Source organism: Amphibalanus amphitrite, unplaced genomic scaffold (genome assembly GCF_019059575.1).
Source record: "Amphibalanus amphitrite isolate SeventyFive unplaced genomic scaffold, NRLGWU_Aamphi_draft 000251F_arrow, whole genome shotgun sequence".
Lineage (NCBI taxonomy): Eukaryota > Metazoa > Arthropoda > Thecostraca > Balanomorpha > Balanidae > Amphibalanus > Amphibalanus amphitrite.
In genome coordinates this window covers 637,741-652,903 of record NW_024881746.1, presented here as the reverse complement: position 1 = coordinate 652,903, position 15,163 = coordinate 637,741, and the positions used below count along the sequence as shown (strand labels likewise).

Here is a 15,163-nt window from a genome sequence, read left to right as displayed (position 1 = left end):
CACTAATATTCCACGCATATGCCACAAGATTGAACACTATCGAAGGCATGCATTGAACCCCTTCCCCCTCTCACCACAATGCGAGTAATATACACGATTAACGATGAAACTTGCTAGTTGATGCTGATTGGTTCGTCCATATGCCGTCTTCGCTGACCATTTGCATATACCAGCATTACATGTATGATCCGTGGTATCTCACCTCTGACATTAAGGTACCCGAGGCCCTCCGGCAGCTGCCCCCTCAGTCGCGGGAGGTCGGCGGGGGTGACTGACAGCCACCGCAGCTCAGGGCACCTGGTGAGGGGCTCCAGGCTCACGGTGTCAGGGACGCCGCCGGACAGGGTGAGAATGTGCAGCCTAGGGCACCTGGTGAGTGGCTCCAGGCTGCCGGCCGTGAGATCAGGAGAGTCTGGAAAACACACAGACACATATACAGACAGGATCAGCGGACTGCAATACATGGCGATATATGAAAAAAACGAAACAGCTATGAATTCGCATGCGGTTTTATGGACACCGTAAGCCATGGTATAACAGTGGTACTATATGATATGCCATATAAACATGAATGAATGTGATAACATGAATAAATGAACATGATAGCATGAATGTTCATGTTATCTATGGATATGCAATCAGTTCAGCCAAAGCATTGAAGTGCATTGCACATTGTATTACAATCGAAATATGTAGTTCAACTAACTATGAACTACAGTCTTCCTCCATTTTTGAGCTCAGTTGGCTTCATTATTTCACAAAGCACATTGGCTATGTATCACACCTGTCTCAATGAGATCCGACAACGGCACACCGTTACTCGGTGTCCGCCATTCGCTGAGCTCGTATATCAGCGGCCTGTCCGTGCTGCCGCTGCTCACCGTATATCTCCAGTTGTGTGACCGTCCGTGCCAGGTCAGCCAGGTGACTGATGGTGACGGCAGCCACCCCCTGGAGCGACACTGACAGACCACGAGCCAACGGGTTCCATTCCGGCCACCTCGGCTCCGTCACCTCCGGCCCTGTCGGACAGAGCTGTGTCAGCTGACTGCAGTCGGACAGAGCTGCCGCCAGCTCCCCGCTGCACCACTGACACCAGAGTGTCAGACACTGACACAGCCAGCACTAACACATCCGAGCGGCTGCACAACGATATTTTAGCAACAGCATACATTAACGTAAATATGCAAATATGAGCAACATAAGTATTACGAATTTTGCAAGGCACATTGGCTTAGGCACTGGGCAGCCAGTCATGGTATAGTAACGGATCAGGTTAGTAGACTACATAAATATATGGTTCGCAGTGGTTGCAATGAAACCATTTCAAATTACCATAATTGCTACAATAATATTTCATGCATGCACTTGATGCTCACACTATATGCAAATGCATGCATTGCATCACTCTAACAATACCATATAACACAAACAAGGCTGTAAGATGTTGGCTGAATTCGAACAGTTCGTCCATTTGCCGTCTGTCTCTCTGTCCATTTGTATATCCATATGCATTGTCCATTATACCGGCATTACATGTATGATGCGTATTGCGTGGCATCTCACCTCTGACATTGAGGCGCTGGAGGCCCTCCGGCAGCTGCCCCCTCAGTCGCGGGAGGTCGGCGGCGGAGACTGACAGCCGCTTCACAGTCTCCCGTGAGCTCCGCAGCTCCGTCAGCTCGCTGTCACCGACTCCGACCGGAAGGATGACAGTGTTTGGGTCCACCCTGATGATGGCACCACGAAGTTGACTTGGAATAGTAGTAATTTGTGCTGGAAAGGTGATTGAACCAATGTCAGGCATTTGTCTAGGTCAAACATAGTACACTTACCTACATACAGGTATTGAAAACACAGAGTGAAAATTGTTTGTGGCTACCAGACATGTGCATGGATCCGAGTGATGGATCTATGATCTCAGTGGATCTCGAAGCAAAGTACAGGTTCTCCGGCGTGAAAAATACATCTTGGATCTATGATCTCACATGATCTGACGATAAAAATAAGAACATGGATCTATGATCTGAGTGGATCCCACCATGCACCACATTTGAAACCATGTTTTAACCCTAGAACGCCTAGGGGGGGGGGGGGTGTATCAACCCCCCCCCCCTGAGGTTTTTTCGAAGTGCACGCTAAACGGCTTGTCGTAGCGGGCTGAAATTTTCAATACCCTCTGGGGCAACCTTTGCGCATCTTTTGCCGAAAAAAAAATTGATCGGGTCATGTCAGGTCACGGAGTTATGACGTCATAAGAGGTACAGCCTCCGGCCGACAGTGACCAAACGTGTGCGCCGAATCCCTAGGTTTTCTGCCGGTGATACCCACATTGTTTGATGGATCATGATGAACCTTCCCATGCATGTTGGGGCAAGCATTGGCTATCGTGTGGTGCAAGAAAATTGACCGGTTCAGGTCAGGTCACGGAGCTATGACGTCACAAGAGGAACAGCGTCCGGTACTATTTTTGAAAAGCGCCCGAACCACTATTTTGCTAATTCTTGTCACCTCAATGGGAATATGCAGCAATATTAGCTTCTATAGGGAGCAAATGGACCTCCCAAATCCAAAAATACAATCAGATTTCAAAAATTTACATTTTGATTTTTCGAATTTCTGCCGCCGACTGTGACCTTGCCGACTTCCGGCGCTCCCAACGCGCCATTTTTAGAGCTAGGGAAACGAAATACATACCAAACGATAGAGAATTGATCAAGGAACACGATAGTAAAGGTTTCAAGTCGATATCTCCCACCGTTTTGCCGCAATCGCCGCGGAAAGTTGAAAAAGTTTGATTTTTTCGGAAAATTTGACCTTTGACCGGTCATAAGTAGGTCAAATGTTGACCTAGGACCAAAAAATATACCACCAATCGCGAGATCTCGTTGAGAGCAATCCGTTGGTTTTTTCGGCTAAGCTCTACGACCTTCCGTTTCGAAACGCCAGGGGGGGGGTCGTAACAACCCCCCCCCTGGTCGTTCGTGTTATGAGAAATGGCCTGGTCGTGCGAGGGTTAAAGGGTTTCTATGCCAATAAGTGACACAAACTATGGATTATGACGTGCGATCGCATAAAATCACTAAAACAGAACGTTTGTGAGTTGAAACAAGTGCTTTTTGGGGATATATGTGTTGCCAAAAACTAAGTGAGGATCTATGATCTCACTGGATCTCAAGCAAAAAATGAGACTCGGATCTGTGATCCCTACGGATCTCTCGATAAATTACAGAGCTGGATCTATGATCCCGTCGGATCCGAGATCAGGATCCGTGGGATCAGATCCCAGATCCATTTTCTCGGATCCATGCACATGTCTGGTGGCTACAATGCTGTGATAATTCCGTGTCTGAGTGAATATGTACTTTATCAAAACGATGTGAATTTCATAAATTACTGCGACTTTCCGTAACAGAATATTCAACAAATAAAATGATAATGGGTCTTTGACATACAAAACAAAAATCACCATTAATTAGTACATTATATTCCGAAAAAGGCATGTTTTCAAGATGTCAATTAATCAATCTGACAGTTTTTGAACCTTTTCACTTAAGTATTTTGTTCAGCACTTATGTGTAGCCAATTATTTCAATTTCGTATCGTTATAAAATTTGTAGCGTAAATTTTACGTCCAATACAGGCTCAAATCATTGACCATCACCATTCACCACACGGTACACGACTTGTCATCCTACGGCTTACCATGGCTTATGGCTTCCGTCTTACCTTAGGATGAGGCAGCATTACCTACAGTACATGTAATATGTGTTGTATCCAGTTATTCTTGGTTTGATTTAGGCTTCAGATTTTCAAGGATGAACTGCTTCTCCACGTTATTTATGAACATTTTTTTAGAAAAAAGTAGTTCCTTAGAGCAAAAATAACAAGCAAGGAGCGGTGCCGCCGACCAGTTTTCCTGTTCTTGTGTCCCCGTGTCGCCACTGGCCCCTGCCCCGTTCAGGAGCGCCCGGCAGCGCCACCTGCACCTGACCAGTCCGGCAGCGTTTGGGGTCGCCACGCACCGCCGACAATCAGCTGACGCGGCCGGCGGCGAGTCTCAAGGTCACTGGAGGTCAGCCGGGCCGCGGCCCGCCGGGGTGGCCGTGACGTCACAGCCAGCGAACGTTGAGCGCCGGAACAGCTACTGTTGTTTATCCCTTCCTAGCCATTCATATATGAGTAACTTCAACCTCTGCTCACCATCCGTGACAAGTAGCGTAATCCGAGACCCCAGCTCCGTGGCCAGGTGACTGATGGTATCGGCAGCCACCCCCTGGAGAGATACCGACAGACCACTCCCGTACCGTCCCGGCCACCTCGGCTTCGTCACCTCCGGCCCTGTCGGACAGAGCTGTGTCAGCTGACAGCTGTCGGACGGAGCTGCTGCCGGGTCGGGAGGCGGCTGACACTGTGGTGTCAAACCCTGACACAGACGACACTGACAAAGCCAGGGTCGATCGGCACTGTTGGACAGTAATTGAACATTGTGCACAATGCATGCACTATAATGCGTTTCCTCAACATATTCTTACCGGCAACGTATAGCGTCCTCAGTGACGTCGGCAGCAGCCGCAGCCACCGCCCCGTTCCGAAGGACGGGACCCTGACGGTCAGCTCCTCCAAGCGGGGAAGACTCTGCAGGAGCGCCGTCAGCTGGTCCTCGCCAAGGGCTGACGGAGCGTCGAACGTCGTCACGGTCCTTAGCGCCTCTCTCAGCACTGTGGTATCACTGTCTGCCGGTGGCTGCGGCTCCGTCTGTACTGTGACGTCATGACACGCTTTTGAAATTTTACTGAAAAGACAAGAAAAAAGGAACATAAATCAAAATGCAAAAGAAGTTTACAACTTTAGTTGGCTCCTTTGATGATCCGATATGCATTTACATATCGTCGTCAGCAATAGTATGTTGTCAAATCTATTCAGTTGTATAAAATCGTTCAGAGTTGATTTCATACGAATCTGAACGATTTGATGCGACCGATTATATTTTGTGACACGATTGTTGATGAAGACATGTAAATACGTGCGGGATATGATGTCCCGATCTGGCCAACTTTATGCAGGACGGCTGTCGAAAACTGGAACAATATGATCGAGACTAAACGGCTAACTTGCGAAAGATGGTACGAATTCAAGGCATGTTTCTTTGATTGGGCGGAAATTACAATTACAAGCTACTCGACCTTCAAGGACCTAGTTATGTTTTATTTTTTTACACCTTCTACAAATAAAGTTTACTTTTCACCATGACAGCTCTCCGAAATATCTCAGCCCCCGCAGCCACCCCTGCTGCCTCCCAGTCTCACCCCTGGGGACGGCCGGATGGCGCCGCTCGCCGGCGGACGCAGTAGAAACACACCAAACCGAGTAGAAACACGCCACACGCCAAACCGTAGCGATCCTCCACCACGGTCTGGCGAGTGGTCCGCTCTTCAACCAGTGCTTGCTCCAGGAGGACCACCGCACCGTGTGGTGCGGCGTTCTCCCCCTGGACTTTGGCCACCTCCTCGCGAAGGGAGGCCACCTCCCGGCGAAGGGCGGCCAGGTCTTCACGCACATCTGTCATCTCCATCTGGAACGCAGAATTACCGTTTTTTTACGTTTCTACTAATCATTTAAAGGTGACTTAGTACGTAGCGTTACGTCGTACGCATTACGACATGTCGTGCAGCGTCGTGTCCGATCACGTCACAAAACGACATGTCATTACGTATTACGACATGTTTTGTCATGCAACCCGCATTGTTGCATACCAGGCAGGCAAGCTTGGCAGGCAGGCAAACAGGTCTTAGGTAACCAATATCAAAATTTACTATCGTTACTACTTTTTCGCAAAAAAAGCGAGATAATAAAGACACGTTTATCACTACGAATGTTTACCCCGTGGCCAGGCCTTTTTCATAACGCGGACGGTGCAGAGGGAGGGTCTGGCTGTACGACCCCTGGCGATTGGCTCCTGATGCACTTAGAAACACCAGATGTATACTTATAGGATGGATCGGATGTATAGGACACAGCCAGTCACACAGCAGGACTGACACAGTCACACAGCAGGACCTCGGCTAAGGAATTTCGACTGGGGGATGGGGGACAAACCAGACTCCAGAAATCAGAATGTCATATACCACCTAATATGCACCGTATAAGCGGACCTTTACACCACACCTAACATTCATACCATATACCGTAGGTAACGGTATACCAAAATTCTGCCTAATCAGTTAAGCATACGTAAACATGTCTAAACAAACTTCTATCAAAGGTTTGGAGGCCAGCGTAGGGCCCTCAGAAGCCGAAGTCGAGCCGTCGGAGGCTAGCATGGTCATTTAGAGTCCGCTTTGGGACCTCCTTCCAGGCGGTGGGGGGCATTTTTTGCCCCCCCCCCCCTTTTAGTTTTTCAATATATCTCGAGAACCGCTGCGCCGATCGTCACCAAACTTTCAGTACCCTCCCGGGAGCAGCTAGCGCATATATGGTGACCAATTTTTTTCAAAGGCTATGATAGGTTGGCCGCTAATGACGTCAGAGTGACGTCATTTTTGCCATTTTCGACCCAAAAAAAGGTTTCGCGGGAAGAGCTGTCAGGCCTACAGCTTTAGAGATACAGGAAAATGTTTCAGACATAAAAGGTGTGGAATCAAAAGGGCTACAAAACTGCTATTTGGGTTTTTCATTTTTTTTTGGATTTGGATCCCCAAAAATAAAAATAGATGGTTTAATATAATAGCCGAAAAATCCAAAAAGTTTTTTGAATTTCGAAAAAAAAAACAGAAAATATGTGATAGTCCCTACCACCTTACATCTACATACCGAATTTGAGATCGATACCTCCTTTTTTGGCCAAGTTAGAGCGAAAAAAAACTGTTCAAAATTGATGACGTGAATTTTTCAACCTCAATTTTTAGCAATTCTAGACCTCGTAGCGCAAAACAAAGACCACCATTAGGCTCCCCGTGACGAGCTGCATCGAATCGATACCCATTTTATCCAAAAATATCAATTTTGAAATTTGACCTTTTTTGACCTGACCTTGACATGACCTCCACCAGAAAGTGACCTGAACCGTACCTGATGGTCGTATAACCAACACCATTGAGTTGGAAATGAAAAACTGGCCATAAAACATGCATCGTATAACCTTAGTAAAGTTGGGCTCATGTGGTGACCCTTGGTGACCTTTGGTGACCTGACCTGTGACCTGACCTGGTATGACCAGTGACCTCTATTAGCAACATATGTACTAGACAACTGACGCCTTATCGCTGATTTTCGACAAAATGCGTTTTACTCGGTGTTATAGCGCTTTCCCTAGAAGCCCCGTGAACGGTAAAACATTTTATCTTTGACCTGACCTGTGACGTCATCGGTGACCCCGAGGTCAATGAAATTTGGTTTCCCCTTGTCAAACTTGACAGGGCTATCGAACGCCGTTTGAATTTTCCGGATCCGTCCAGTAGTTTCGGAGATACGGGGGGGGGGGCAAAAAATGTCCCCCCCCCCCGCCGCGCGGAAGGTGGCTGGTAGGCCCACCGCCTTTTGGGTTAATGTTTTTGGGTTAAATAGCCAAATGTGGACGTGGGGCCCAAAGAAGCCAGTGCGTAGCCCTTTTAGACCAGCGTGGGGCAATATAAGGGCAGCGTGGGTTCCTCTAAGACCAGCGGCGTGGGGTCTTCTGAGGCCAGATTGGGGCCCACTGGGAACAACTCAGCTTGGGGCTATCTAAGGACAATGTAGGCCCTCTTAGGTTAACGTGGGGCCCTCTGTCCTCTGAAGTCTAAGGTTGGCGCTGGGCCCTCAGAGGCTGGCGTTGGGCCATCAGAGACCACCTAGAGGGCCTCGACGGTCAGACTGTAGCCCTTATGCATGTTTAACCCACGAGCCGCTGGGGGGGGGGGGACATAAAGTTGCCCCCTTTACGTTTTGCGGAATATCTCCGAAACCTGATAAGCTACGAACGTGAAACTCAAGGTAGCTTCAAATGAATACCTAGGCAATGTTTGAGCATAATTTGGTGGTTGTAGCACTTAAGATGACGTCACAGTGACGTCATAAAATATTGTCGTTTTCCTATACGGACCGTTTCTGATGTCGCTGAGCATGAAACTCAACTGTAAATGAACTAGACAGCACCTGCTGTCATCCTGAAACACCTAAATACACTTCCATCTAGTTCCTGACCAATAATCGGCCCTTTATATGCGGTCCCATATATCTGATATATCGTGAGGAAACTGGAGAGTCGCAAATCTATAATTTCACTTATGACGTCACTGTGACGTCATTTCAGATGAAATCGACATTAAATTTGGACACAACCTTGGCTAGGTATTCAGGAATATATGTGCAAAGTTTCGCTTCTCTATCTCGTCGCGTTGCGACGATATCGTCGCAGAAGTAAAGGGGGGCAACTATATGCCCCCCAGGCGGCCGGCGGGTGGCGCGGAGGCCCAGCGGCCGCCGGGTCCTTTAAACATGGATTACACGACACTTTCATTTGTGGTCCTCAGTGACCTGACCTCTGTTACCTGACCTGGTATCAGTGACCTCAAATAGCAAAATATGTGTTTCACGCGCAATTATTTCGCCCCTTCGGGGCGCGGGTTAACAAAAAGATCATTTTTTATTTTGTTTTACATTTTAGGGGATTATTTCAAAAGTCACTTTTTTAATTTGGGGTTCAAAATCAAAACAAATATATAACAAACAAGATAGCAGTTTTGTAGCGCTGCTCGTTTTATATCTTTTTGTTTTTCAACATTTTTCTTTATCTTTAAAGGTAGTGTGCCAACTTCCAATGATTTCCCATTTTATTTTTCCTAGGATAAGAAGCTTCTGTTTTTACCTAATATCGCAAAAAAATCAAAAATGGGCCTAAAATAGTGCTTTTTTCGCCTAAAATTTTATCGGTTTTTCGATATGTATAACAACTGTAGTGGGCTCACCTGCAAACAGGCGTCGGCAACAATAGTGAATGCGGCGCACATGTGACAATAAGCAAAGGTCATTATAGAATTGCGACGTACGGGAATGAGTTATCAGCTGTCTAATCGTAGACAACAAAATGTCGAATTTAAACTGTAAGCCTGTATTGGTATTGTTTCTTTAATTTGGCTGTCGAACATTAATTTATGGTTTGAAATATTATTTTATGTAAAATAACTGATATGAAACAGCCGTCTCGAAAGTTATGACCCCATCTCACCACATGAAAGTGGCAGAAATGACAATGATCAGCTGACGCATTTTTCTTGGCCGAAGTCAGAGCGCACGGCCCGACGCACCACCACCGCACCACAAAGTATGAGCAGAAGCCGCGCCCAAAGCCAGGGCCCCGGTAACGTGAGGTAGCCGAGTCGGGGCAGCGTGCGCTGACCCAAGCCGGGGCCGCAGCTTTGGGCGCGGTCTACCGCATCCCCGCGGGTAGCCCCGGGCTATCACATAACACCGGGAGGACGCGCGGCCCCGGCTTGGGTCAGCGCACGCTGCCCCGACTCGGCTACCTCACGTTACCGGGGCCCTGGCTTTGGGCGCGGTCTACCGCACCACCTATCAGGCGTGTTCGAAACCGCAGGAGCTGATGATGAACGGGTTTATCGAAACTTGATTGGATGAGCCTATCGGTGATAGCGATTTCAGTGTGTGCATTTAATGTTCATAGTGGTGTGAAATGTGGTTGGGGTACGACCGACAACCCGTCGGGGCGAATTTCGCACTGGGGTACTCAAAATTTGAAGAATTTAAGACGTTTCCATGAGTTTTGAAGGTATGGATAAGTTCTAAAAATCCGGTTCTCCTTATCTGGGCCATTAACTCCATACGATCCAGGAAAGCTAGCACACTACCTTTAACCCGCGCGGGGCTGGGGTCTCCAGCCGAACGCGCGGGGCGGGGGGGGGGGGGTAAATTTTACCCCCCCCCTGTTATCTCCCGAACTAATGGTCCGATTTGGAAAATTCAAACGCCAATCGAAAGATCTCATCACGAACAACTAAAAACATGCACTTAATTTTAAGTTTGAAGTCAAGGTCAAGGTCAGGTCAAGGGTACAAATTGCAAGTTCCTACAGTATCGGCCTTGCACCGTAGTTGCCGAAGAATGGAGTCATGGACTGAGACTGATCGCCCAAAACGTGTTCTTAGGCTACCAAGACAATATTCGTTGCATACAATATCATTCAGAGGTCAAGGTCAAGGGCAGGGCAGGTCAGGTCAGGTCACCAAAAACAAAATATAGAAAAGGGCATGTGCGACACATGTTTTATGGGTCATTTTACTCATAGAATTCAATGGGCACACTCAATAAGTGATATGGACCACCTCTGGATGAATTTCAGGTCGAGGTCAGGTCAAGGTCAGGTAAAGTGAGGTCAAATTTTGAAGTTGGTTGTTAAGGCCTAAAAAGGTGTCTATCTGATGCAGTTTTCACGGCGAATCGAATGGTGCTATTTTTGTTTCCGTACGAGGTCTAGAACTTCCAAAAAAGTCATTTTTCAAAAAATTTGTGTGTCGTACTCGTGACGTCACACAATTTTGAATAACTCCCACATTTTTGAACCGATTCTTCTAAAACTTGGTATGTAGGTACACATAGACCACTTCTCTGACATGTATTCCGGTTTTTTCGATACACTCAAAATTTTGGATTTTATAGCTATTTTCCCAAAAAAGTCAGTTTTTGAAAAAAAAAATTGGGCCAAAATCCAAAATTTTCAAAAAAACCGAGATAGCCATTTGATAGACAAAGTAGAATTACGTATATCCTTTTTTGTTACGTCTTGATTCCTTTAAAAATGAAGATGTTAGCGGCGTTTGAACTTTTGCCGTTTTCGAGGCGAAAATGGCGAACATGACGTCACTAAAACGTCAATTTCTCAAAAATATCCGACGGATTTCGCTCAAATTTTCAGGGAACGTGTCAAATTGATGTAAGAAAAGGTACTGAAAGTTTGGCGGCGCTGCGCGCCGCCGTTTTTGAGATATTGCAAAAATTCGCGAGGGGGGGGGGTAAAATTTACCCCCCCAGCCCCGCGCGGGTTAAAACTTTGAGCTTGACAGTTCCTCTCATTAACCCTATTAGTGGCAGGCTCCTGGCTACCCCTATTAGTGGCAGGGGGGGCTGTTTACGACCCCCCCCCCTTCATATCTCGAGATCTAACGGGCCGATTTTCAAAATTCAAACGGCATTCGATTTCACTCAACTACATCTACGTTTCCAAAAAATAAAAATTAAAAAATGTCAATAGGGGGGATAGAGGGGGGTAAAAACGGGCAAATTGCAGATACATTTTAGACTGTTTATCACGGCCAGGTTTTTGAACCAATCTTAACGCAACTTTTGCCGATCGCTAGAGAATGAACCAGGAATTCATATGGATCCTAAAAATATGCATTTTCAAAAATCATAGGCGGATACAGATCATTGAGATTGGGGGTACACAAAAAGTATAGTAAATAAGGTTTTTGTTGGTACTGTTTCTAAAAAGGGTGGTAATGGTCTTGTTATGTTACAATTTTCTTATGAGAGAACGACTACAATTGTATTGGTCATGCATAGGCGGTGTCAGGGCCCCTATGTTGGGAGGTAAAACATAACCCCCCTTTTTGGATGCCTGGATCCGCCTATTATAGCAAAAACGTGTCAAAAGAGGATGCACAATAACTGTATATGTTATCACATGATACCTTTCATTCACTGTTCGTAAAACTGGTGCAGCATCGTGATCTTCGCCCAAATGACTCGCTTCACGAATAGGACCCCCCAATTCCCAGTGCTCTGGAGACGCCCCTGGTAAAGTTATGAACTTGAAATTTTCAGGGAATGTGCCCAATTTAGTTTTAGGAAAAGTCAGAAAATTTCAGCATCGTAGCTTTAGCGGTTTCGGAGATATTCCCGAAAAACCTGAGGGGTGGATAAAAACAACCCCCCCCCCCTGCCACTAATAGGGTTAAACCTCTTTTGGGTCGGAAATGCCTGAAGGTGACGTCACTCTGACGTCATTTGCGAACAACCTATCATAGACTGTGGAAGAAAAGGTAACGAGGTGTGTTTTGGTTATGTAACGCTGTTCGTACAGTAGGTCTACTAAAAAAAGTCCCCCACTCCAGAGGCGGCCGGCCGGCCGAACCTCCGGATTCCAGCCCCGACTCTATTGCGCAGGCCGCGGCAGCGACACGGGTCAGGTCGCGGCGCCCGGCGAGTGGGTCAGTTGGCGGCGGCCGGCCGTGGAGTGAGGACGCCGTGTGTGGGGCGCAGAGATGCCGCAGTGCAGAGGGGAAGATAATGACTCTGCACGATGCCGGAAATGACGCCTTTGTGATCTAAATTAAACACCTGCAGTGCATATCCTCCCTTGCCCCATTCCAATTTTATCATAATCCTTCAATAATCCGTAATGGCCATTCAACGCAAGCAAGCAAACAAAACAACCCGTTTAGCGGCGACATCATCTCGGATAAAAAAGCGACAGTGATGAATAGACTTAGCGCGAGGGCAAATCGAGGGGTATAACTATAAGAATCACATACCGATTATTTTATTCCCATCTAGCGAATTAAGATTAAGGATCTTGTCCAATAAGTCAGCGGCCATTCTAGACACAGATAAATGCTTTGTTTTCGGTCGCATAATCATCTGCAATAATTCGAAGCGAGGTTTAACCCTCGCCGGCCGAGAAGAAGTGGCGGCCATGTATTTTTTTTTTGCGGTAGCTCAAAGCACACTGATGATAGAAGGCTTACATTTCACACGCCTTACATTTGATTCAAGTCGGATCAATTGACATCAACCACGTTTTCAGGTCAGGTCACTTAACTATGACGTCTTAAGTAAACCTCTGCACGGTTGTTGGTTATAAAATGATGCAATCCGCAATGCACTTAGTGTCATATAAGCATAATGGGGAATTGTGGAAACCGTTAATTTGGCGTCGGAAATGATCTGAAACTATGCCTCAAGCACATGAAATCGTGACTTCATACATTCTTAGCAAGGTCTTATGCTTAACTTTTGCATTGTTCACCTTGCGTGACGTCGTTTATGACGTCAATAGGGTCATAGGAGTGCTTCGTCAATAACTCCCGATCAAAATGAGCTAGCCAGTCGGGACAGCCATCAATGGACTTTGCAAGACTTGCCGAATCAAATGTTATGCAACATGTCCTCCTTTCAACAGCTTCGTGACCTGCGTTGCCATAACATGACATTGACCTGAGGTAAACATCCTAAATTGCTTCACCTAAACAAAAAAGCATATAAATCGACGCGTCTGAGAACAGAAAACACGATTATATCGAAATGACGATAACGCGTTAAGTTATTTATTAAAAACCGATCAAATGCTTTGGGACCCTTGACCTGCCCTAAGAGGTCACTGATATTTTAAAATGGGGTACTAGTCGCTGCGTCACGTAACGACGCAAACGCTCGTTTTTTCCGCGAGGCTCTAGCAGCTAGCTCAATTATAGGAGCTAAACATGGGGTCGGGGAATCGCTCCCTCCTCACTCACTATTTGGCCGGGATAGTGTTTGCAATTATTGTTAAAATCTAGCATTTTAAGATTTCAAATGGCCCATTTTTTCCCGCCCAAGTCTTTCAATTCAGGGTCAAAACACCAGCACGTCAAGTGACCTTACCTCAAGGAAAGTTCCTGTGCTCATCATATCTAAATACACCGACTAACCGACCGCTTCAGAACTTTCAGCGATTTTAACCCGCGCCCCGTAGGGGGGGCGAAACGCCCCCTGTCCTTTTTTCCGTCGATATCTCCTAAACGACTGGAGATATCGCCACCGAACTTTCAGGACCCCTCCGGGCATCAATTTTACACATTGTGACCAAAATTTTCCAGAGGCTATGATAGGTTGGCCACCAATGACGTCACAATGACGTCATGTTCTGCCATTTTCGACCGAAAAAAAGACCTTCGCAAGAAGAGCTGTCAGGCCTACAGCTTTGAAGATACAGAAAAATGATCAAGACATAAAAGGTGTAGAATCAACAGGGCTACAAAATTGCTATCTCGGATTTTTGAAACTTTTCAGTTTTGACCCTCCCCCCCAAAAAAAACATTTTTTGTATACATTAGTCAAAAAAATCCAACAAATTTATGAGTTTCGAAAAACCGGAATATATGTGATAGCACCTACCGTCTTCTATATACATACTAAATTTCAGATCGATATCTCGTTTTTTTGCGAAGTTATAACGAAAAAAAACTGTTCAAAAATGATGACGTTAAATTTTCAAACTCAATTTTTGGCAATTCTAGACATCTTAGGACAAAACAAAGACCACCATTGGACTCCCCGTGACGAGCTGTATCGAATTGATACTCATTTTATGCAAAAATATCAACTTTAAAATTTGACCTAATTTGACCTGACCTTGAACTAACCTTTACCAAAACGTGACCTAAGCTGGCCCCAAAGGCTGCCTGACCCACATTATCGCATTTGTCATGTAAAATGGACCATAAAACATGTATCACACGACACTTTCATATTGTGACCCCCAGTGACCTGACCTCTGTGACCTGACCTGGTATCAATGACCTAAGATAGCAAAGTTTGTGTTTGACGAACAATGTACCATCGATGATTTTCAATAACTTACCAATTTACTCGATTTCACAACACATTTCTTGAAATGCCTGTGAATGGTGAAAATCCGACCTTTGACCTGACCTGTGACGTCACCGGTTTGACCTAGGTCAATGAAAGTTGGTCACAAGGTAGTTCCCTGTTGGGGCTATCGAATTCTGTTTGAATTTTGAAAATCGGCCGGTAAGTTTCCGAGATCTTAGGGGGAGGGGCCGAAACGACCCCCCCCCTACGGGTGGTGTAGGGTCCACCGGTAGCCCTACGGGGCGCGGGTTAATGGGCAACAGTATATGTATTTGAAACGTTTATTTTGCATGTTTGACATTGTTGACAGAAAGGCCGGGTCAATTTCGAGATCACTCAAGTCAATGGGAGAAAATTGAACTGCGCTTTTTTGGACGGAACGCATAATAAACACTCTGAAAACATGTGGTGCTTGATGAGATACAATACCGAATGAGAAAATTGTTTTTTTTTTTTTTTTTGTTGGGGGCCATCTTTTTCGGTCTGAAAAGGCCCTTGACATAACTATGCTCTGGTGTAGTAATTGGGTTGTGCGAGC

The 15,163-nt window shown here is 46.2% G+C and overlaps 1 protein-coding gene across 1 annotated transcript in view; it reads right to left on the bottom strand.

Moving 5' to 3' along the window:
• Positions 1-244: 244 nt before the first annotated feature.
• LOC122386436 overlaps positions 245-15,163 on the bottom strand; it is an 87,064-nt gene continuing 72,145 nt past the window's right edge. Inside the window, exons 3-8 of the mRNA XM_043375616.1 lie at positions 5,310-5,575; positions 4,536-4,795; positions 4,204-4,341; positions 1,567-1,776; positions 972-1,022; positions 245-297 (exon numbers count right to left, since the gene is read on the bottom strand). Coding sequence (XP_043231551.1) covers positions 245-297; positions 972-1,022; positions 1,567-1,776; positions 4,204-4,341; positions 4,536-4,795; positions 5,310-5,575 — 978 coding nt within the window. The remainder of the gene's footprint in view (positions 298-971; positions 1,023-1,566; positions 1,777-4,203; positions 4,342-4,535; positions 4,796-5,309; positions 5,576-15,163) is intronic.